This window comes from Seriola aureovittata, chromosome 10, assembly GCF_021018895.1.
Source record: "Seriola aureovittata isolate HTS-2021-v1 ecotype China chromosome 10, ASM2101889v1, whole genome shotgun sequence".
In the NCBI taxonomy this organism is placed as follows: Eukaryota; Metazoa; Chordata; class Actinopteri; order Carangiformes; family Carangidae; genus Seriola; species Seriola aureovittata.
The window spans coordinates 6,985,042-7,009,486 of record NC_079373.1 but is presented as its reverse complement, the minus strand read 5'-3'; the positions used below and the strand labels follow the sequence as shown (position 1 = coordinate 7,009,486).

The 24,445-nt window shown below is 40.4% G+C and overlaps 1 protein-coding gene across 2 annotated transcripts in view; it reads left to right on the top strand.

Moving 5' to 3' along the window:
• mon2 (MON2 homolog, regulator of endosome-to-Golgi trafficking) overlaps positions 1 to 24,445 on the top strand; it is a 39,325-nt gene that overhangs the window by 4,529 nt on the left and 10,351 nt on the right. For both annotated transcript variants that reach the window (XM_056386924.1, XM_056386923.1), the window contains exons 2-24: positions 3,148 to 3,211; positions 4,461 to 4,588; positions 8,417 to 8,548; positions 8,874 to 9,003; positions 9,868 to 9,965; positions 10,360 to 10,485; positions 10,766 to 10,960; positions 11,338 to 11,462; positions 12,138 to 12,277; positions 12,707 to 12,860; positions 14,565 to 14,755; positions 15,183 to 15,264; positions 15,668 to 15,849; positions 16,696 to 16,808; positions 18,506 to 18,610; positions 18,916 to 18,996; positions 19,114 to 19,187; positions 19,545 to 19,635; positions 19,968 to 20,069; positions 21,907 to 22,017; positions 22,874 to 23,049; positions 23,173 to 23,335; positions 23,897 to 24,190. In XM_056386924.1, coding sequence (XP_056242899.1) covers positions 3,148 to 3,211; positions 4,461 to 4,588; positions 8,417 to 8,548; positions 8,874 to 9,003; positions 9,868 to 9,965; positions 10,360 to 10,485; positions 10,766 to 10,960; positions 11,338 to 11,462; positions 12,138 to 12,277; positions 12,707 to 12,860; positions 14,565 to 14,755; positions 15,183 to 15,264; positions 15,668 to 15,849; positions 16,696 to 16,808; positions 18,506 to 18,610; positions 18,916 to 18,996; positions 19,114 to 19,187; positions 19,545 to 19,635; positions 19,968 to 20,069; positions 21,907 to 22,017; positions 22,874 to 23,049; positions 23,173 to 23,335; positions 23,897 to 24,190 — 3,057 coding nt within the window. The remainder of the gene's footprint in view (positions 1 to 3,147; positions 3,212 to 4,460; positions 4,589 to 8,416; positions 8,549 to 8,873; positions 9,004 to 9,867; positions 9,966 to 10,359; positions 10,486 to 10,765; positions 10,961 to 11,337; positions 11,463 to 12,137; positions 12,278 to 12,706; positions 12,861 to 14,564; positions 14,756 to 15,182; positions 15,265 to 15,667; positions 15,850 to 16,695; positions 16,809 to 18,505; positions 18,611 to 18,915; positions 18,997 to 19,113; positions 19,188 to 19,544; positions 19,636 to 19,967; positions 20,070 to 21,906; positions 22,018 to 22,873; positions 23,050 to 23,172; positions 23,336 to 23,896; positions 24,191 to 24,445) is intronic.

Below are 24,445 nucleotides of genomic sequence, written 5' to 3'. Positions count from 1 at the left end.
TGAATGCAAACAAAATAATTGTCATTCAACCTTGATAATGCTGTAGCCACCCACGTTCTACACTCTCTCACAATGACATCATCAGGCCAGTGGTATTTCCCTCCGCATGGTGGTGACTTCACAATGCTGACAGAGAGAAGTAAGGTCTATACTTATATACTACAACAGAAAGCTTAAACAGCACTTTCTATGAGGAAGTGGGTGGAAAATGTGTTGACATGCAAAAAGAGAGATTTCACTGTTTTCAGTCATCCTTGGATTCTGTCAGCCAGTAGACCAAGATGAATTTTCATTGCGTAGATTGATAACGTTTTGTGCACAAAACCTGCAGCGATTCATTGTCATTGGCTCCAAGATGGAGCATGTGGCTCCACTCGAGACTGAAAGGAAAGGAAACCCAAACACTCTGCTTCTAATTAAAGGCATTTATTGGTTTCCTGGTTTTCCTCTTATTGGACTGACTCACAGTTTCTCAGAGGTTTCAGCGAATCAAAGAGGCTCCTTTTTAAATCACCTCCCTACCTCATTTAACAGCATACTCAGGGCCAACAATCTCCTCAGTACTCAATACAGTCTTATTGTACATGTGGAGACCGGACATAAACATACATGGCTACTTTGGCAAAGCCGAGGGCTTTTGATAAGTATAAAGAAGGCTGTTGTCAGACTCAAGGGCACTTGAAACACTATTTATAACATGGCAATTGGAGAAAACATGCATCTTTCGCAATCCCCTGGAGAGACAGGCTGCAAAATTTCTGGATGACTCATTTTAGTTGACTGTACTGACAGCTGTTGCACACTTTGGAGATGTTATGTTGTGGTATATGTGCATTGGTAGAGCATCACAGGTTTGAAAACCAGCAGTTCCCAGAGCTGAGAGTGATTTCTCCAAATAATCTGACTAGCAGTTCAAAACCCAAAGATATTTATTTTACAATGAACTAACAAAAGCAGCAAATCTCAGTGGCTAATGTTTATCATTTTTCCTCAATAAATGACTTAGATAATTCAGAATTATCAGAATTGTTGACTTTTAATTTTCTGTTGATTGACAAATCATGTAATTGGTGAATTGTTGCAGCTCTAAACTCATCAGACTGCAGCTTTAACTTTAATCTAAATTTAAATGAGCAATACAAAGCCAGAGAAAACATTTCCCAAGCTTTAACAGGAGGTATTGTTTCAGTTCTTTATTTCTTTAAAAAAAAAAACTCAACCAGACTCTCCCAGACTTTGCCTTTCTGCCACTTTGCTTTTCAGTTATCCTTCATAGCTACAGTATATTATTGTCTCAGCCTCTGGGAGTATTGAGAGTAGCCACGGCAGGGTTGTAGTTATTTGTGACAGATAAGCTGTCTACGTTGCCCTCATTGCCCTGTAATGAACTCTGGCTCTGTGTGTGAGGAACAAAGGAGAAGAGGGAGCCTAGCATTTTTTTGAAGATTAACTTTTTAAGGACCTGCATGGTAATAGGCCAGTTCACAGTTTGTATGAAACAGCCCAGCCCCACTCACAAGTGGTTGCTTGGTAACCGACGATTCAGCAGGTTATGAATTGTTGACTTCCACAGTGGCTCGACCTTGTGGCTGTTCAAATGACGTGTTAAAGTGATACAGTCATGTTGTCGGCCAAATACCTCAGCCACTCTGATGTAAAGAGCAGTTGCAGCATTTCTCCACATCAAGACTTTTCAATCCAAAGTGACATGACTTATTTACAGTTATTTATACTTTCATCTTGTGAATGCAGAGAAGGGGAGGGGTGGAATGGCTTGCTGCTTTGTTTTCATCATGTTGAGCTGTAAATGGTCACTTAGTGGTCTTTATGATAAAAAGGCTTATTATCTGAAATTATTTAGTTTATGCTCTATCTCCGTGACTGCGGACATTTTATATGATAATGGATGCTTTGAGAATAGAGTTGAGACTCCGATTATGTGTAGCTCATGCTTGGGATGTAGTCAGAAATGCAGCGGCCGGCTGCATGAAAAATGTATGCCCATTCGCTGAGGATGTTGCTGCTACTGCTGATGTTGGTGGTTTACCTGTTGTTGGGATCAAAGGCCGCAATATGTGGCTATTTTTCTAGAATAAAATAATAAATGGATTACATTTTTGCAAAGAAGTCACATCTACAGTGGTGAGAAGCGTTACATGAAAAAGCAGAATAGCTAAATATCTGGCAGGGCAAGGCAGTGACAAAAACAGAGTGAATGCTGGCTTTACTTAATTCCTGGTGACTGCCTTTCATCACCAGGTGCTTCATTCAGTTAGATGCCAAAAAGATATTATATATTGTTGTTTTTCAGTCTGCATCTGTACAGTTGTTGTCTGCAGATACATTTGCACATAGCATCTTTTAGATAGGTTATTATTTACATTATGAAAAGTGGTGTTTTTTTATGGTAATATTATATATTGATACTGGTATATCATGATATTTGGGCTGGACTTTTTTATCAAGATATTGAATTTTAGATATTGCTCAAGCCTAGACAGGGTGAGAGGGAGTAGTGGTGGGGAGGAATGCTGGGGAGAGAAGGAGAAGAGGTTATGGGAGACATTTTTGGGAACAATTATGTGCTTCCTGTATTTGTGTTTTCTTTTTGTACTGTGCTGTTGTCTTTAACTCGTGCACCTGACTGCAAGCCAAGTTTCTCATCTGGGATGATAAAATGACTAAAATGACTGAACTGAGCTGAACTGAGGTTGGAGGGATCTTGACAGGTTTGCGGTGACTTGGATGTTGTTGCAGAAAGATGATAAGAACAGCTTCTGTTTTGACTGGTAAATGCTCAGAGTCTGTGTTTCTCTCACTTGTCTCCATGTCATCCCCTCCTCCCACCCCTTTCTCTCTTTTGACATCCCTCCTTCCCGCTTTCTAATTCTTAGCATCTCGTCCCTGCCAGACACCTCACTGGGGAAATCACATTCTACTAGCACATCCCTCTCAAGTTGAAGCCCTTTCTTAGCAGATTTATCAGTCCTGATTCTGTCCTTCCCGTTTCTCCCCTGTGGCCATCATTACAAGAAATTTTGTCCACTACCAGTAGCTCAGCGGTGCTGCACCATCAGAACCTTTTGATACACATTACATCCAGTGTTAACCCTGAATGTCTCCTCTCTCTTTTTTACCCCCCGCCAGGCCGCAGAGTCTGGCATTGTGAAGATTAAGACCATTGCAGCCAGGAACACAGACATTCTGGCAGGTAAGTGAGAAAGTGAGAGGTGTGGTAGTCAACCACAATTGAGAGATCTGGTTGCCACTTTGTCAGAGGGTGCACTTCACTCTGATTTGAAAATGATGAATTCTTATGAATTCCCCCTCAAAATATTGTATATATTTGAGTTATTTAAATAGAATTTGATCATGTCAATAAGATTATTCTTGATACTCCTGATAGTGGTTATATTTGGCTTTAGAATACAGGTGCGACTTTGCTGTTTTAAACACTAACTCTAGTATATGTGCACAATTTCTCAGTGTAAATGTTGATAAATGTGCACTATTCCATATGAATTTAAATAATCAAGCCAACAATAATGGTTATGTGTTTGTATTCACATAAACAAGAGACATACAGAATGACATCATTCACTGTATTCTGTTTGATTTTTGTTACTGTGATAAATCATATGCATTGTACAACACATGACCATTGATTCCTCCAAAAAATATATTGCTGGCATACTGCTCGCTCACCCAGTGTACAGTAAGATAAAGGAAACCTTCATACAAATGTAGATTAGTGCTCATCCCTCAGCTTTTGTTGTAAATCGTATTGATTGATTTGACATCCGTATCTTCTGAATTCTCTACAGAGAAATTTCAAATGCGTCTGGTCCCTCTTCACTTGAATAGTAAATTGTGTCAGCACAACACTTTTTGTGACATTTGCAGAGTTGACACATAGTCAACATTTTCCGAGTTCCACTGATGGCTGTGTAGCTCCAACTGCCCCTCTGTAGCTGTGAACTGTACAGTAACTCACTGCTGCAGAGTTCGTTCATATTTACTTCCAGTATAGGTTAACTAGTTGTGACAGTAATGAGATGTTACAAAAAGCTCAGTGAAACTTGTTCTTGTTTTTGCTCTTATGCTACACTGCAATTCTGACCACTTTATCTATGCTTTAGTAAGGGTTTTGTTCTCCGTCCCTTCCTCTTCAGCACCAGTGTTTGATATTCATATTGATTTTAAATCAGTCAAAAGGCAAAAAAACTTAAGACTTTAGAAGTTTGGATTCTTAAAATGCCATTCTGTGTTTTGGAAAAGCATTTTCATATGTTGCATTCATTTTTTTTAAATTTAGGTAAATCAAATGACAGCATCTGCGCTTCCCTTTATATACTGAAACGAAATGTGCGATTCCCAAAATGTATTTGTACGCTGTATTTGTGCTATAAAAATAAAAAGGAAAAATGACATTCAGCATTATCTGTGTCCTTTTCCTGCAGCTCTGAAGGAGAACAGCTCAGAGGTCGTGCAGCCTTTTCTGATGGGCTGTGGCACCAAAGAGCCAAAGATCACCCAGCTGTGTCTGGCTGCCATCCAGAGACTTATGTCCCATGAGGTGGTGTCTGAGGTGAGGACAATGAGCGACCCTGGTATTTTGAAATTACAAGCCTAATGAAATAAGAATACGGTGAAAAATATGATTAATTAATAAAATGCAGTTGTCTAAGGGGAAATATAACACATTTTTAGGCCTGTCTTGATGCATGTTATTACCTTCACCAAGGAGGTTGTTTTTACACGTCTGTTTGTTGGTTTGTTTGTTTGTTTGTTTATTGTCAGGAGAATTACGCCAAAAAGTACTGAACTGATTTACATTAAACTTGGTGGAGGGATGGGGCTTAGGCCATGGAAGAATCCATTAAATGTTGGGCTGAATCCAATGAAAGGGGTGGATCCAGGAATTCTTTATGAATTTCCTTTTTCAACAATTTAGTCAATTTCTCAGGAAATAATGTTTGGATCTAGATGTAAAAAACAACAACAAATCAGAAACGTGTATGGTGTTAAGATCTATGAGTTTTTTACAATTTGGCGCAGACCCAGATAATAAGAAAATGCTGAAATAGAATTACACACAGAGTAACAGTACATGTGGCAGCAGCAGCATTTAAAAAAACTTACATCAGTATTTCAACATGCAACTAATAAAATTACACAATTGCGACATAGACATGAGGCAATTCATGCAAGCTGTGGAGCTGTATGACTTGTATAATGCTGACCTCATAATTTCCAACAGCAGGTAGTGAAACCATACAAGTGCCTTGCGTAAGGATTAAAGACAATAAATAAATAAAGCTGTACTTGAACAAAGGATGTGAAGGATTGTTTGGCCTTGGTGGAGATACACGCTCTACTGGGTGCCTTTCTAGTTCTTAATGTTAGTTTTTATAAAAATACTATAGAAATCTTATAGAACTAAAATGTGTAGCTAAAGCTTATGTCAGAATATCATTGTCTAACCTGGTTATTATCGTCTTGAAGAGAGCCAAGTCAGTCATCATGTTTCTCCAGTTTTGTCATAAAGAAAATACATCTCTGAAGCTTAGAGAAAAGTGGGCTTGAGGTAATACAATACATGACTCACTTTAGGTAGATTTTTCTTTTTCCCCTGGCATCTCAGCTTAGTCTGTATCAAAGATTAGCGTTGTTTGTATCTTATCAATTGTCACAGTTAACACAGGACCACTGTTTTCCTGCTGTTAATTGTACTAATTATCTCGTAAACGACCAAATAAGTGCATATTGATGGACCTCAATGTAACTCTGACCCTAACCTTTAAGATATTGTACATTCAGTGCACATATACCTGCAAATTTAAGGTCACATACAACCCCAGGCACATCCTTTCTGATATCCTGAGCTTAATTCATTCCGATCAATACAGGAACCAATGCAACTCATCAATACCCAATCAGGCAAGGTAAACATTAGAATGGTCAATCTGAATTTACTCCTGTCACTGGTGGCTACATCTGAAAGGCACCAACACCTCCTTTCCTCTTCCACTACTCATTTTGTCTTGCAGTTGATGTCCATCCTTTTAGTCCTATTACATTTTCAAGGAGCCGTCTACAGTTTCTGTATTTGAGGAAACCACTGGCCTGGAAAAACTATGACGAGGATGCTCCAGTAGTCTCATGTGATCTATTTGTGCAATGGCAGTTAAACAGCCCTGAAGGAGTAGGTGTAACAAGGTATCAGTCGCAGGAAATGAGCCACTGTATGAATTCCTTTCACATGAATATAGTTTAATATGAGCTCATGTGAAGAGTTAAGAGGTTTTTGAACCTTTTAAATAACCCAGCTGGAGTCAGACCTGAGATCACAGCTGTTTCAAAGCCGGTACCCCGGAGCTGCAGCACTACTGCCTATTTAATACACGGTTAAAAAAAAAAATAAAACAACCTGTTATTAAAACCTTATTGAGTCATCCCGTGCTTTCTACATTTTTATTTCAGGTGTTTATTTGATTAGCCTAACATAGGTTTCAAAGCTTCTGCCTTTGGTTGCAGAGAGTAAGTGCTCTACCCTACCGGAATAAATCCTCTCACAAGAGAAGTGTGACATGACAGGCGACCCGGTGTAATTGTGATTAACTTTTTAATCCACATTTCTCCTCTTTTCAGACCATATTATGATATTATTATTATATATTATTGGTACATTTGGGTTGTGACTAATTATCATTAATTCATCTGTTGTTTGTTAACTAGTCAATAAACTGCTGTACATCATATCAGAAAATGCTTTAAATAAAAGGCACATCCCAGTTTCCCAGAGCCCAGTGCGACATCTGCACATTGGTCTGATAATCGATTAAAAATGATAGAAAAGCAGAAAATCCTCACATTTGTGAAGCTGCAACCAGCTGCTTTATAAATGAATATGATTTTAAAAATTGCTGATGTTAATTGTCCACTAATTAGTTCAACATGAATCCACATCAATTTATACAGCTGCATATCTTCACAGCTTAAAGATACTGACTGCGAAAAATACAAGCTCAACACAAGTGTGTGAGGCAGATTTTGTGAGTGAGTCTGAAGTTTGGGGGAAGTCTTTTCCTTTAATATAGCATTTTGTCTTTGTGTCTTTTTTTATATCCTCTGCAAGAGTTCTTTATCCTTGTCTTTGAGGGGTTCGTTATCTCACCGGTGCACTCAACAAACATCTAGCAAATCTGGGACAACTAGGACACCCACTTCACATATTCTATAACACACACATTTTCTGATCCATTGAACATTGTAAATCCTCTGTTCTTCTCTGCCAGCAGCACTCTATCTCATCAGCACCTCTGAGCTGCAGGGTTTCAAAGCCACCTAGGGCCTCACACAACACAGCCAGACTACCTTTATTCTGAAGGTGTCACCGGAGAGCCCCATTTCAGACACTTTGTCTTGGAGAGAGAATTTGGTGAAAGTTAATGTCACTTTGTTTCCTTGGGGAAGGAGAAGGCTCTGTTCAAATGCACTGAAAGAAATTGTTGTAAAAAGGACAGAACAGACACTATGAGGGCTTCTGCTGATGCGCTAAACGGGACTGTCAACTTTTCCCAATCTGGGCATCAGCATCTGTAATGAAAACATTTCTACAATGCCAGTTGTATGCTCCTGAACTACAGAGTAAAATATTTGGGAGTGGCCATGTCAAATCCTGCACTATCCTGAATGAAGCTGTGGATTTAGAGCTGAAATGAATAGCACTTGATAAATAATTTGAAAATCAATTGTTAAAGTCATTTAACTATCAAAAATACCAAGCATTTGCTCCAGCTTCTCAAATGTGAGAAATTATTTTGTTTGTGTTATATCTTTGTAAATTTATTATATTTTGGGTTTGGACTGTTTGTTAGACTTCAAGCTATTTTTTGTTATATTTTATAGACTCAATGATTATTTATTAGTGTTAAAAATACAATTGACAGATTGATCTTTAATAAAGTAATTATTAGTTGCAGTCCTAGTAAGTCTTTTTTGTTGTTGTAGTTTTTAAATAAAGAGTCCTCCTGTGACTCCAGCCTGTTAGTCCATGTAAGAGCAGCTCCGAGGGGATTCGTGATGAGTAGTTATATTTTGGACAGCTTGACCCAAGAAAGGACATGCAGTGTCACATACAGTCAGCATCAAGTGACATAACATTAACTGGCAGCTAGATCTGGTGTTATTGAACTCAATGGTGTTGTGACCCCTCAGCAGGCAGCACCAGCTGGTCCCACAAGTGTGCGGTTTTTTTTTTTTGTTTTTTTTTGTGTGCCTGTCTATGATTTTAGGGCTGTATTGACCTCATGTTTCTGTCTGTTACAAGCTAGTGACTCTGATACTGCCTCCTGAAGTCGAACTATAAGTGCCTGTGTATTGTAATTGAAGGTGTTTGTGTGTACGATAACAGGCAGCTGCGGGGAACATCATCAACATGTTGTGGCAGCTGATGGAAAACGGTTTGGAGGAGCTGAAACTTTTACAGACGGTCCTCGTCCTGCTGACCACCAACACTGTTGTACATGATGAAGTACTTTCCAAGGTGCACGGCCAACACACTTTTGTATCACACAAACTGTTTATTTACCGTATATATACCTACATACTGCACATCAGGACTCAAAACTTTGCAGGTATCCATATAACCTACTTTTTCTGAGCAAGTCATCCAACATCTATTATTAAATTATGGCTGTAATGTTTTATTGTACCCAACAGTTCAGATTTGTGGCATCCTTGCTCCAGAGTGTACACAGTGCCAAATTATATGGTCCATCAAACTGTCCCACTCTGCTCACACTGTTCTTGTTGCAGTGTTTATATCTGCATATGCAGCATAATACTTTTTATGTTTCACCCCTGCCCAGGCCATCGTGCTGTGTTTCCGTCTTCACTTCACTAAGGACAACATCACCAACAACACAGCGGCCGCCACTGTCAGACAGGTTGTCACTGTGGTGTTTGAGAGGATGGTGGCTGAGGATGAGCGTTTCAAAGGTCAGAACGTGTTGCTGCTATTTGGGTGAAATTGAGAAGGGGGATGAAATGTGAAGTTTGATTTCATTTCGTTTTTCTAGCATTTAAGATTCATGGGACTTAAGATGTCCGGAGCTCATCTACATAGAGACTATTAAGTATATCGGCAGCCAATAGGAGTTAAGTTCTTACTTCTAAGGTAATTTTGATATAATATAAAATATAAAGACATCCAGAGTCCGTCAGCATACAAGGAAACATGAGTGTTTTGTTTTTTTTTGTTTTTTTTTACTCAACTCAACTTTTATTCATATAGCACCTCTCATACAAACATGTAGTCCAAAGTTCTTCACAGAGCAGGATTAAAATAACACACACAAAAAGAAAAAAATGTGCAGATTAAAGATTTACCACAATAAAACAGTAAAATGAAGAAGAGGGACAAAAGTGATGAAACCCAATGATAAGTCGTTAAAAACTGAAGCAAAAGCAATAACATTATTCTGAATTAACATTACTCCAAATTAAAAAGTGAGATTAAAAAGATATTTCTTTAATTTTTGTTTAAAAATGCCAAGAGAGCTCGCTGTTCTATATCCAGAGGCAGTGTGTTCCACAGTTTAGGGGCATAAAAACAAAAAGCAGCCTCACTGGTACTTTTATTGGACACGTAAGGAACATTTAAAAGCGAAGCAGTGGAGAACATTAATGATCTGTGTGGAACTTAAAATAAAATCTCTGATAGGGAGTGGGAGTTGTATACATTAATACACTAAAGTAACATCCCTTATCTGAGCTAACACTTACTCTGTTGATTAACTTATTTTTCTGTCAATGAATTGTTTAGTTGGCTAAAGTTATGATTCCCACCCCCCCACCCCCCAGGCATTGTGGAGCAGCCTCCTCCTGTCCAGGGAAACACCAACAGGCGTTCTGTTAGTACTCTGAGGCCCAGTGCAAAAGATGCATACATGCTGTTCCAGGTAAGTCCACCAGGGGGCGGCAGCCTTCCACAGACTTCTTATTGGCCTCCAGTGAAACCCTTTAGGCCAAGCTGGCTTTGAAACGTGGCTCATGATGTCATCATTTTAGGACTAGAGACAAGATCGGAATAGTCCCCACAACTGCAAATTAATGATAATGTCAGCCGTTTAACCTCGAGTTAGTTGAAACAAGTTTGTAATTTATTTCATCTCTGCTGTTAAATTAAATTTGCAAGAAGTTATTCAAAGGTCCCTTTTCATTCCTCGGCCATACTGGGCTTTTCTTCCTTGTCTTCCCGCAGCAGAGCTCAGTGACTGCTCTGTTCCAACCGCTGTGATGAGTGTGAGACATAACACTCCATTGTTTTGAATGCCGTTCTGTGCCTCTCTGCAGGACTTGTGCCAGCTGGTTAACGCTGATGCCCCCTACTGGCTGGTGGGGATGACAGAGATGACTCGGACATTTGGCCTGGAGCTTCTGGAGTCTGTTCTTAATGATTTTCCTGGAGTATTCCTACAGGTGCATCCATTCTAACATGTTTATGGCAGATGTAGTGGACTCTTATAAGACAGAGAATTTACAGAAAGTACGGTTGCAAAATAACAGAAAACTTTGACCTGGAAAACAAAGACCAAAACAACACTTCCTCTTAATTTTTTGCCCACCTCCTGTTGATTTTATTTTATCTTAACATCAGACGATGTGCAGTGAGACAAATGCTCTGTAACAAGTTGTATGTCTTCGTATCTCACACTTGATCTGATCCCAGCGTACCTCTCCCTCTCTCTATTCCCCACAGCACCAGGAGTTCAGTTTCCTGCTGAAGGAACGGGTGTGTCCACTCGTCATCAAGCTCTTCTCCCCCAACATCAAGTTCCGGCAGGGCAGCAGCAGCTCCGCCTCACCTGCCCCTGTGGAGAAACCTTACTTTCCCATCTGCATGAGGCTGCTGCGTGTGGTGTCAGTCCTCATCAAGCACTTCTACAGCTTACTGGTGAGGAACTGATCTGGCAGCGATGGTCGACTGGCCAGAGCTGTTGTCTGATGGATGTTTTATGAGCGAGGGATTTTCTACAGCTCAGAACTGATGCACCTAATTGATTTGGTCTGATTAGCATTGGATTAGCGTAGTCGCACTATTGTCTTAGTTCTGCTCCAGGTGCTTTCATGAGCTTAGCTGCATCTGAGTAATTTACCATTGCATCTGTTTTTATTTAGTGATATTCTATCAATCCTTGAGATGGAAATTTGTCTTTTCATCAAGAAGCGTGTTGAGCCACAGTATAGCTTCGTCAAAGCCAGGACAGTCACTCTTTACTTTAGTGGGCAATAATTCTGTCCCATTCTGATACGTGTTTGATTGTCTTGCAGGTGACAGAGTGCGAGATCTTCTTGTCTCTGCTAGTGAAGTTTCTGGATGGGGAGAAGCCACAGTGGCTGAGAGCAGTGGCTGTAGAATCAGTGCACAGGTTATGTGTGCAGCCACATTTATTACGGTAAGGAATGTTAAGGTCTACTAAAAAACTCAGTAACTAAAATACATTTTAGTTGATGTGTCCCAAAACTGTCTTAGTTAAACATGAACTCATATTCTGCAGCTGCATTGAGTGAACAAAGTCTGGATTTCGTGCCTCTTCTTCAATGGCTATTCACTTCGCAGCCAAACAGTGTAATGTATCTGCTCATGACAGCTAAATGTTTCTGCAACAGCTGATTTATCTACCTCAAGATACAACAACAGAGGTCAAGCTGAGCAAGAAAAGAAACCCACACTCTCTGCAATATCATTTAAATAACATAAGCTATCTTTATTATAGCAATCTCAGCTTTTAATACGTCTACTGTCTGTGCTGTCAACAGGCTATGAAATAGTTTGGTGCCACCAGCACTGTTCTAGGAGTAGCGTTGACACATCTGTTGATCTCTTTGTCGCAGAGTGAAATGTCTCAACACTTTATAGATAAGACATTCACGGTTCCATGAGATGAGGACAATATTTGCATGTTCACAAATAAATAATAGTTAGCATATTAGCACGCTACCAGCTAATATGTACTGCTGAGGCCTAAAAGCTGCAAAGTGAACCTGATGCACACTGAGCCAAGTCTGACATTACAGGTTTCACAGTGTAGTTCTTCACTGTTTCATCTGTGTTGTTTTCCTTTTTCCAGTTCTTTCTGCCAGTCATACGACATGAAGCAGCACTCCACTAAGGTATTCAGAGACATCGTCAACGCCCTGGGGTCCTTCATCCAGTCCCTCTTCATCGTCCCTAATGCGGGCAACATTGCTGCCGTCAGTGCACCTGCTGGTCAGTTCACTGATTAGTATTCAGGTCCTTGTTTTGACCTCTACAATACTGTGGCACAGTAATCAGTGTGTTTCTAATACATTGTTAAGTCTTCTCTTTTATTCAGCCTTCAGAATTCCTGAAGCTGTGAAAAGATGCAGAATATTCAGCTATAAATGTTCTGCAGCTCTCAAGGAAATATGTTCAGATGCACCTGAAATTCAGATGTTGATAAGAAATTAATGGAGATGTATTTAAAAATATGATATCTAACACATATTCTGTTTGAAAAGGAAATCTACTCAAAATTAACTCATTTGATGTACAGGTTCAAGTAGTCATGAGAATGAGTGTATTTTTTTTTTTATCCTGTGCTTGATTCCACTCCATCTATTTGACTTGTTTCATTCACTTTTCTCCCTCCCTACTCCTCTCTGACTTTATGTTCAGGTGGCTCAGGGTCAGGGGCCCAGGGCACAGCACAGGGCGGCCCGGGGACAGGAGGAGTCAGTGGCAACCTGACCACCCAGGCTGCATTTGAATACCGAGGTACCTGGATACCCCTCATGACCGTCAGTGTCCAGGGCAGCGCAAAGGCCACTTAGTAAGTCCTGTTACCACACTGGCTTTAAAAGTTCACCTTCCTGTCTTTCATTTCATGTGTAATCAATGACTTCATGCCTTTAAAACACATAAACACACAGAAATAACAAGTGAACATGTTAAGTTGTAGGGATTACCACCTCTGTGCCGCTCATGGGTGTAACCATAAGCTTGCAGCATCATTATTGAGTCAGCTGTAGCCTGTGAGCAGTGATACTGTGAAGCTATGTTTCTTCAAACCACAGATCATAATAAGACAGAGATCAAGGGCTTAACCCTGCTCGAGGAATGAAAATACTATTGTAATTAGTCCTCATGTATTTCACAGGAGAGCAAGGTTTAAAACGGAGAATTACATTATTAGCCCGAGGCCGTCTTGTAACAAGGAGAGGTGTTGTCTAAATTGTCTTCTCTGACAGTAATGGAATCTGTTTTCTGTAATTAAGGTTACTGCTGGTGGTTTTGGAGCCTGCGTAGAGCAGACGTAGTATGAAGGAGAGTTAGCTGTACACACTTGATGCTTCTGAGTTCAGAATGAACAACAGCTGCTTTTTATTTCGTAAGAGAGAGAAACCAACAGAATCCAGGTGAAAGACGTGGTCTTGTTAGAATTTCAATCAATCAATTGTATAGCATCTTCCATACAGGTTAGTGCAGCTCAAAGTGCTTCACAGATGACTGATGAGAAAGAGGACAAATCAAGTAATAAAACTGACAATGAGATACGGCAAAATAGATTTTGAAAAATTAAGAAACAGACAAAAAAACATATCAGAATATTAATTATAAGATACATAGATACAATAAAATAAGTGAATAAAATAAATTGACTGAAAACCATACTACATTAAAAGCCAGACTGAAAAGGTACGTTTTGAGTTTACGTTTAAAGATGTCAACACTTCCGGCTGCTCTCAGGTCCTCGGCTCGCAACATAAAGGTCTCGCACTTCTCAACAACTAACAGACTCGTGCCAGAGGACCTAAGGAGCTGTACTTGTTCATAGAATGTAAACATGTGATACATACTGTATATGCCGGTGCAAGACCACAAAGTACTTTAAAAACAAGTAAAAGAATTTTTAAACTCAATACAGAAACTAAGACCAAGACCGTAAAGTCTTTAAAACAGGTGTAATGTGTTCTCTCCTTCTGGCCCTGGTCAAGCAGAGTCCTGAATCAGCTGTTGCTGATTTATACCATTTTTTCGGTAGAACCAGATAGGAGAGCATTACAGTAATACAGTCTGCTGGATATAAAAGCATGCATCAGTTTTTCTGTGTCACCCAGAGAGAGAAATGGTCGCACTTTAGAAATATTTTTATGGTGATAAAAGGCGGATTTGGATACAGGCATTTCCTCCGGCATGAAGAGTGAGATGATGCAGCACGGTAAAAGACGTGTTTTGCACCTCAACACAATCGACACAAATTATTTAAATACTTTTGGTGCAAATCAGTCTTATGAAAGAGGTCTGGATACCTGGGACAACTGGTGTACTGGAGTAATTATTGTAGAGGAATGCAGTCCCCAAAAATAACTGAAAACTGACAGGTTATTAATGGATTGACATAAATGTTGTTTCTCTTGTAACATTTTCTCATTTTGATTAATTAAATAGATACACTTAATTTCATTCTAGCACATAATACCAACTTCTCTTCACCGCCATCTGATTTGCTCTGTCCCTCTTTTTCATCCACTAGTCTAGAGATGCTGGACAAGGTGGAGCCCCCGTCCATCCCCGAGGGCTATGCCATGTCTGTGGCCTTCAGCGCCTTGCTGGACCTGGTCAGAGGCATCACCTCCATGATAGAAAGAGAACTGGCTATGGAAGAGGAGGCCGCTGCTGAATTCAGAGAGGCTCACCCCGAGCAGGAGTGGCAGCCACAACCTGGTAAGAATGGGCAAGAGGAACAGTGTAAGGTGGTAAGACTAGCAAGCTCACATGATGCAGTGAAATGTTCAGAGGGGAAGGATACAAATAAAATAAAATGCTGATAAAATGAAATGCATGCAAGTTACATGGGATTCCAATACGACACAGGAGGTGTGCTGATGAAATTAAATGTGTGAATTATTAAGAGATGATATTTTCAAATATAACATCTTAAAGAGAAACTGCACATTATGCCAAACCCATTAGGATTCTGGGTGGTAGCACTGTCATGACCCCTGGTGGCCAATATAGTGCATGCAAGACATAGCTGTTTCAAATGACATGTCAAAAATGGAGGCTTGTCACTTTTCCCAAGTGATGCCATCTAAACGTAAGTGAAATAATTCCCGGATGAACTCAATAATAGTTTGTGTCTCTTGCTCAGGAGCTCACCTGGTGTGGGAGGAGATGGTCAGTGCCTGTTGGTGTGGTCTACTGGCTGCTCTGTCGCTGCTGCTGGACGCAAGGTAAACCTGTTTGTTGCGTACTAACTAATTGCTGCTCTGTAGTCAGTGGTTATGTGACTTATTTACATTAGTAATTCAATCAGGGAAGAACTGCCCCACAATGAATCACTCACCACAATATATTTTATATTGCACTTAACAGTAGAAAACACACAATTTAAACGGAGTCTGAATACACTGCACATTCTCTTGTTTTTCATCTTCTATGTTAAATAATAATCTTATCTTTCTCTAATGATGAATAAAAGTCAAGATCAGCCTTGATGACATTTGCTAGGACATTACCACTTAACTAGATGTAGTTGCTCACACATGATGACAAAAAAATTCAGCTAATACATATAAAAGAATACTACCGACATAATATGAATCTTTTCCTCATCTTTCCATTTTGTCTCTTCAGCACCGATGAGACGGCGACTGAGAACATCCTGAAGGCGGAGCTGACCATGGCCTCGCTGTGTGGTCGTCTCGGCCTGGTGACGCCCCGGGACGCCTTCATCACCGCCATCTGCAAGGCCTCTCTGCCGCCACACTATGCTCTGACCGTCCTTAGCAGCAACGCCGCGAACCTCTCCAGCAAAGGTACGGTTCTCCAGCTGCAACCGCCACTTTAAATACTGCATAGAAAACGTAGCACAAGCAGAACCTCAGGTGTGCCATTAGCTCTGTTTCTTTGCACATGGCATCGGCTAAAACATTTAATTGCCTGTATACAGGTACTCTCACCAATAGACATGAAATACCTGGGTATTACTAAAAACCCTTTGGGGCTGAGTTTGGTATGCATGTCTTTACTCCTGCTTTAATGTTTGCATTATGAAATCCAAAACATAACCGTAATACACACAGCTTAAAGTCCTCCTTTCCAACCCTGAGGATGGCCTCTGGTCATGTGTATTTATGTTAAATTAATGAGCACTTCTCATCTCCCATATGGTTAGATGTGCATTCTGTTAAACTGAGCTTAACATGTAAACTGCTGGCATTCTGCCCGTCCCTACTGCCCTGCTCTTATTGCGTTAATCCATAACTTTTCACTGTGGCCTCTAATTAGGAACACCAAGGAGAATATGTCTGGGGAATGTAGACGAGTACATACACACACACACACACACACACACACACACACACACACACACACACACACACACAGCTGCTCTCAAACCAACCACTTAGACGTTCACCATTTGCATATTAGCTTGTAGAGATAAAGCCAGCAAATTGGGTCTCAACTCGCGATGGATGTTTGCCTTGGAGTTAATTAACAAAGCTTTTCTTGCATGTCGTAAGCTTGTATTACTGACTCTCATCGAAAGACTTGACTCCTGTGTGTGTGTGTGTGTGTGTGTGTGTGTGTCTGTTTGTGTGTGTCTGTGTGTGTGTGTGTGTGTTCGCACATGTGTGTGTCCATGTGTAACTTCTCCACAGCCTACTCGATCCAGGGCCAGAGCGTGCAGATTATCAGCCCCTCCAGTGAATCTCATCAGCAGGTGGTGGCTGTGGGGCAGCCACTCACCACCCAGCCCCAGGGCACCGTGGTGGTAAGGACACACAATTATGAAGGGGCCGCGGTTACACTTGACATTTAATAATTTAATTTATGTAGCAGTTCTCCAAAAACAAAGCTCACAGACATCACATAATCAAGACAAATTACACAAACAATCATTTTCCAGAAAGAAGGCAGCAGCTGCAAAAGAAAGGAAAACTGTAGCTGCTGGGGAGGATTAACACCCTGATTACTCTAAGGGAGGAGAGATGAGAGGGCTGCAGCCATGAACACTAAGACTGAACACTGTTCAGACACACTGTCAGATCAGACCCAAGACCAAGTCCAGACTGAGTCAAGACCAAATGATTTAACATGCACCAAATTGTTTCGATTGTTTCAATTTGGAATTTGAGAGCTACGACTATATAACATCCGTGCTGAGGTCGTTACATTGGCTTCCTGTAACTTTTAGAATTGATTCAAAAATTTGAATGCTTGTTTTTAAGGCCATACATGGTCTTTCACCTCAGTATCTCTCTGACTTGCTTGAGAGCTATAAGCCAGCTAGACCACTCAGGTCAGCTGGAACATGCTGTCTGGTTATTCCCCGGGTGTCCACAAGAACTGGTGAAACTGGCTTCAGCTTTAATGCACCAAGTCACTGGAGCATGCTACCTAATCATATTAGAGGTGCTCCTACGCTATCACCATTTAAATGTAAACTGAAAACATGACTTTCTTAGCTACGCTTTCCAGTAGTCTGGTTTGCTCGTCTTAATTTACCATTTTATTTTAATTTTATTCCTTTTTTTGGTTTTATATGTCTTACTATTTTATTAGTATAATTAGTATTTTATTTAATCATATTTTATTCCTACTTACTAATAGTTTGAACTTACATATCTTATTATTACTGATTTATTACCGATTTTCTTTCTTAATGGGTTGTATTTTATATGTATCATTTATATGTGTGTTTTAATTTGTCTCTAATGTTTTATCTTTACACTATCCACATAGTTTTTGTGGTTGCACCTTCTGTGATAACTCATGCTTTGTGCAGCACATTGTGCTTCCACCTGGAATGAAATGTGGAGTATAAATAAAGGTTTGCTTGCTTTGCTTACAGTGTCTATGATATAACCTGAAGAATCACTCAATGGTGCAGTTGATAAAACAGCAATCCTGCATGCTGTTTCTAAAGTTTCTGAGCAGTTAGCTACCCACATACACACACACACATACTCTCAGATAAAATAAAATGCAAAGCAATTTGTGTGCGATATTAATATGCATAGTATGCAAAACACGCCCTTTATAATACGCCCACATAAAAACAGATGCACTTTGTCGCTCAAGTCACCATTCAGGTAAGGGACAACTGTTATGAACATAAGCAGGCAAGCCTGTGCATATAAATTTCCCCTGAGGGCAATAACGTTTTAAAATCCGTGGGAGGTGACCTTGATCCTGACTGGGAATCATTATGTTGTAATTACAATTCTCCCCATTCTAATAATAATTTAGCTCTCACACTATGTGCATGTATTCACCCCGCTCCTTTCTGTCACTATGGTCACATGGCCGTGACTGTTGAACTTCAGCCTATAATTTTAGTAAGACGGAAAGTTTGAGCATTTTCTTCTATTTCACTCATTGTAGTTTTCTCTGGAGAAGTGTCTCTGCTAAGTTCCTGATGACGTGCGTTAAAATGTACTGTAGTTTAACTGTGTGTCCCTCTGTCAGCTGACTGCAAAGAACATCCAGTGTATGCGAACACTGTTGAACCTGGCTCACTGCCATGGGGCCGTGCTGGGCACCTCCTGGCAGCTGGTGCTGGCTACCCTGCAGGTACTACTATCACCACACACATGAACGCGCACATCTTAATCGACTTAGACATTGACACTCCCTATTCTCTCTGTTTCACACACCTATTCATGTACACATCCTCTTTTCATAAAGCAAAGTGATATTTCTATTTCAACTGTCAGTCAGGAAAGAAATGGCCTTGAGCTGATCTAAATTATCTTCTCATTTAGGGTGAATAATTTGCATTGTCTAACAGTCTTCGGTGTTTGTTTCTTGACCTTGTCAGATGATGTTTATGTACTCTCTCCTCTTTTCAACCTCATCCTCTCACTTTTCTCTCCCAGCATTTAGTCTGGATCCTGGGACTGAAGCCGGGCGTGGGTGGTGCCCTGAAGCCGGGCAGAGCTGTGGAGGGACCCAGTACAGTGAGTATATAGCGTGCTGAGCGTGCATTGTACTGTGTGTTTCTCACCTCATTGTTGGCGACGAGCTAACTGTCTTGTATTTTGTATACACTGTATTTGTGTCTTTACCGTAAACAGGTGCTGACCACAGCAGTGATGACAGACCTGCCCGTCATCTCCAACATTCTGTCCAGACTGTTCGAGAGCTCCCAGTAAGGACCAGTGTTGCATCTGTGAAAACCAACACACAGAATATGAATAAAATTATGTATCCATATGCTCTTAAATAGCGGATATGCAGATGTTTTTTTTAAGAAATCTAGGGGCTGGTAAATGTCACATCTGGTCAACAAAAATGATTTTTTGTGTCTCCAAACTCAGTAAACGTTTTACCCTTTTAAACATAATGAATGATAAAATCACAACTTGAATCTTTGTACTCCGGTTTGGAAAAGAGTTGTTCATCCTCATAAATATTCATTGCACTGGAGAATAACCACTGTGCTCAATGTGTTTACAGTAAACAATGTGAATTCTTCAATATGCAGTAAGTATTTTGTGTGATCTAGGTACCTGGATGATGTCTCCCTCCATCACCTGATCAACGCTCTCTGCTCCCTCTCCCTGGAAGCCATGGAAATGGCTTATGGAAACAACAAGGTAAAGAATCTCTGTATTTTACTACGAGTTGAAACTGGATTTGGATTTGGCGAATTTATCAGAAGTAATACTTCTTTTTACTCTTTATAAACTTAAAGAGTAACTGTATTTATGTAGTAGTTTAACAGTGAACATTAACAACATACTTAAACAAATGAAAGGGTGAATGTGCCAGTTCCTTTGACAAAAGTCCTAGTACGGGACTGTAAGCAGCATATTTGTGCACTTGGACACTTACAGAGCCCCTACTTATGTATTCAACCAGAAAGGTTAGAAGGAAGGGATTCCAGTAGTGTTTACCCACAGTTTCTATTTTCTTGTCTTGTTTTCAGGAACCGTCTCTGTTTGCTGTGGCCAAGCTCCTGGAGACTGGCCTAGTCAACATGGACCGCATAGAGATTCTGTGGAGGCCTCTGACAGGCCACTTACTTGAGGTAACATATCAAGTCAAAATGACAAATGTTTGACAACATCTACTCAGAGCTGTAGCCCATGAGGTGCCGATAAAAAGCTCTGTTCTAAAACACTTTTGGTATCACCACACTTCAGTTTATTCATACTCACATTTCATAAATGTCAACCAAGGTTGTACACTACTACTACACATACTAACACTTTATAAGAGCAATTTATTTTACTGGTTACTCTTAGGTTAGACTCACTAAGGTACAAAGTTAAATAAAGAATAACTTTATAAATGCCTGAACCAGGATTTTGACCTCAAATAGGCACCAGAGACAAATTTAGTAGAATTGAATTCTGTAATTCAGTAATCAGTAATTGTTACTTTTCCAGTGCCGGTTGGTTTGGTTTCAAATTTTCAATGATCTCACTAGAGACCTTCATTGAAAATTTGGAACCAAACTCTCAAAATAATGAATGAAAAAAGTAAAAAAAAAAATTTCAAAAATAATTGCTCTTCTTCCTCTGCGAGACCTTTTGGTTATTTTACTCACCAACAAGGCTCTAATAATAATGCCACTTTTTCCATGGAATCTGGAGCACATGAGCCCCTACAGTAAAATTTGAAATCATAGCTGCAAGCAGCAACACGGAGACTCAGGCTTGAGTCTAGCAGTTTAGTCATGCAGGAGACAAATAGTTGAACAAGCTGTAGAAAAGCTGAAAGTTTTTTAATTAGTATCACATTTTTTTGTTTAAAATCCGATTGATGAACGTATGAACGATTCAGTTGTGTATTAGAAAAGCTGTAGTTTTTACTTTTTTACTACACTCTGTATTTGTTGGCAATTATGTCCCCATGTAAGAGGATTCTCTTTTTATATATGTGTGTTAAGGTGTGTGTTTGGAGGTTTTCTTCACATTTTCTTTGTCTGTCTCCCCTCTCTCTCTCTCTCTCTCTCTCTCTCTTTTTGCAATCCTGTCTGTTTTGCAGAAGGTAAGTTCAGATTCTCTCCTCCTTAATCACTGGCTTTCTCATCTCTTTCTTTACTCCAATCTGTTGTCTCAGTCTGGCAGCGACATGTTGGGAGCTGAGAGGTTGCTGTGTCAGAATGTGTCCACAGTGCGTTTGCTCCGCTACCAGTCTTTGATTTTTGTGTTCTTCTTGTGAGCAATTTGCAATGTGAAGCTCTGATTTGTCGCATAGTCAGAATCTAAAGCTGCACCTGCAAAGTGTTTTTACTTGATGCTGCTTATCTTTCTTTGCAGGCTTGTTCAAATTCAATTTCAGTGATTTTCTTTTTATATTTATAGGAAATCATCACCTTTATTACGGATGTAGGTTATGACAAAGATCTAGATTAAAATATGAGACGTTAATCATTATGCAGGGCTTCAAATAATTCAGTAGACACACATGGACCAGTTTGGTTCTGGAGGAGCACAGCTACAGTATGTACAGTTTGGTCTGACTGCTATACAATAAAAACATGAGTTTGACAAACTTCCCTATAGACCGGAGATGATTAATTATGAAGGTAAAAATATTGAATTTTTATTGGGATTCTTCAAGCAGAAGCCTGAAGAAGGTTTTGTACCACACTAGCGGCGGTACTTTTCTCTGCTGAGCCAGGCCTCTCCATGTGTATCTATACTAGCTCTCATGATTACACTCTGTCACAGCATATCCTGGTATCACAGGGGGGATCCCAGTCTCTACCACTCAGTCTGTGGTTTATTTCATCCACTTGTTTCACACCCACCCACTGTGACCAATGTGGGGAAACACTGCTCTGAACAGCCTCTGCATCAGCTCTGTTGTTTCTTGCGTGTGTATGCATTTGTGTGTATATGTGATATGTCCTGCAGGTCTGCCAGCACCCAAACTCCAGGATGAGAGAGTGGGGGGCTGAGGCGTTGACGGCGCTCATCAAAGCTGGCCTGGCTTACAAACACGACCCTCCGCTGGCCCAAAATCAGGTCGGTAACACAACAGGTGGATGTTATCAAAATTACAAAAAGTCTGCTTTACGAAGGCGTATTCTCTGGTATTCATTCCTCAGTATTGTTTGTTTTCTAATGCTGACATTTGAGAAATCGCAGTGCAAGTCATGACAGAATTGTTTAACGTGCAAAACTGAGATGGCACAGTTAGTTTCTCTTGTTGCTCACAAACACAGAGTCTGTGACCTTCACCTGAGTGAGACAGATAAAAGGACTGGTGCAGAGCTTATCTAAAAGAGGGCAGAGCAACTGTGTGGAGATTAATAGAACAGCACAGAGCCATAAAAATGATGACTGTCCTGTAGAAAATACACAAAGTGTTATGGAATGGAGAGTGGAGATAAAAAAAAGGAAAAAAAAAAAAAAAAATTGGCAGTTATACTAACTGGGTAAGTGGCACAAATTGAATGTCTGTCTGCTACTGCGCAGCCAAAATTAATTTTGCATTCATTAATTCATGCATAGATAAATATTTTTTAACAGTGACCCTCTTAAGCATCTATATTTATTATGTTTTGCAGGTTTTCCCTTAAATCTGTATCGTCATCTGTGTCTCACTTGTATTTAACAACTCTAACAGCAGATGGAAGTTAACTGATTTTACACCTGCCCACACACTATATATCTCACCCAAACCGGATATAATAAATGAGCTTAATAAAGATGAGTTTTAGATGCTTTCACCACATTGAACTGTCCTACATTTTGAATATCTGTGCTGGGTTGTAATGTATTGTAATCGCATAATTTATAAAGTACAAATTAAATTTTTGCAGATAATTGTCTGTCAGTTAACAGATCAGTTGCTCTCTCCTTTTTTTTTATCCCCAAGCGGCTGCAGCTTCTGTTGCTGAACCCCCTGAAGGAGCTGTCTAACGTGCTGCATGCAGACATCCGCCAGAAACAGTTGGAGAGTGTCCTGCAGATCCTGCAGAGCCAGGGTGACAGCCTGGGGCCCGGGTGGCCCCTCGTCTTGGGTGTCATAGGAGCCATTCGCAATGATCAAGGGTAAGAGCACAAAGGAGGAGGTGAAGATAAATGCATATATTTTATTTCTTATACTGTTGTTACACTGAAAGTAATTCAACAAACCAAACGAACAAATGGGCCATGTGTCTTATTTTCCATCAGCGAGTCATTGATCCGAACAGCCTTCCAGTGCCTGCAGTTGGTGGTGACAGACTTCCTGCCCACCATGCCTTGCACGTGCCTCCAGATCGTAGTGGATGTAGCCGGCAGCTTCGGCCTGCAGAACCAGGAGCTCAACATAAGCCTCACCTCCATCGGCCTACTGGTTAGATAACAGATGTTTTTATCTTTGAGGGTTATGCTTAGACACACAGGCAGGTTTATTGATAGCAGTTCGTTTTCTGCTCTCACATAGAACGTACTGTAAAGATGCTTAGAAAACTTTTGACATCAGCAGTCTGCTGGGCTTTTCAGTGGCCACTAGTAGATTATGCGTGAATGTGTGTGTAACTATAAAGATGAAACATGTCTGTACTGACAGAGAAAGTTGTCATGTGAGGTCAGACAGTTTTCTTTTCCGAAGGAGTTTGAATGTGATTAAACAATTATAATATCACATGATCCTTTGTTTTGCATGATTGTATCTAATTTAACAGCACTCAACTGCTGCTCTGACGTTTTCTAGATATGTTGTACAGTATTCAGGACATGCAAAACCTGGTATTGATCTGTGGTTTGCAGGATTATTTCTCTGGGAGTGTGGCAGTTCCTGTGAGATTACTTTATGGTAATAGGATAGCTAAACCACCAGAAGCATTTTGCCAACCATCCTCTCCAATTTATCCCTTCCACTCCCGGGCCCCCAACTTCCCTTTTTCACCCACAGTGGAACATTTCAGACTACTTCTTCCAAAGGGGCGAAGCCATCACACAGGAGTTGGGGAGGGAGGAGGAAGCTCTGCAGAAGCAGGCCCAGGAGAGAGGAGAGACCCTGAACAGGCCATTCCACCCCGCCCCTCCCTTTGACTGCCTGTGGCTGTGCCTGTACGCCAAGCTGGGCGAACTGTGTGTCGACCCACGGCCCGCTGTGCGTAAAAGTGCTGGGCAGACATTGTTCTCCACCATCGCTGCCCACGGGACCCTGCTGCAGCAGCCAACATGGCATATTGTGGTCTGGAAGGTAGCATGCAAGAATTTGTCATTTGATATAATTTCAGTGGAGGAGGCTGTCGTCCATCTTGTTTGTACAAAAAAACTACAATACAGGCATTCATTCAGGGAAATGCTCCAAGATATTTAATATTGCCTCCAATTTTCTGTAATATATCAAAATTTAAAAATTTTCTTTTAGCATTATCTATACTTTCTGATTGCAACCGTAATTATTGTAGAAACAGCTCTAGATGTGCTTTCTTTGAAGAGCGGCCATTTCCAA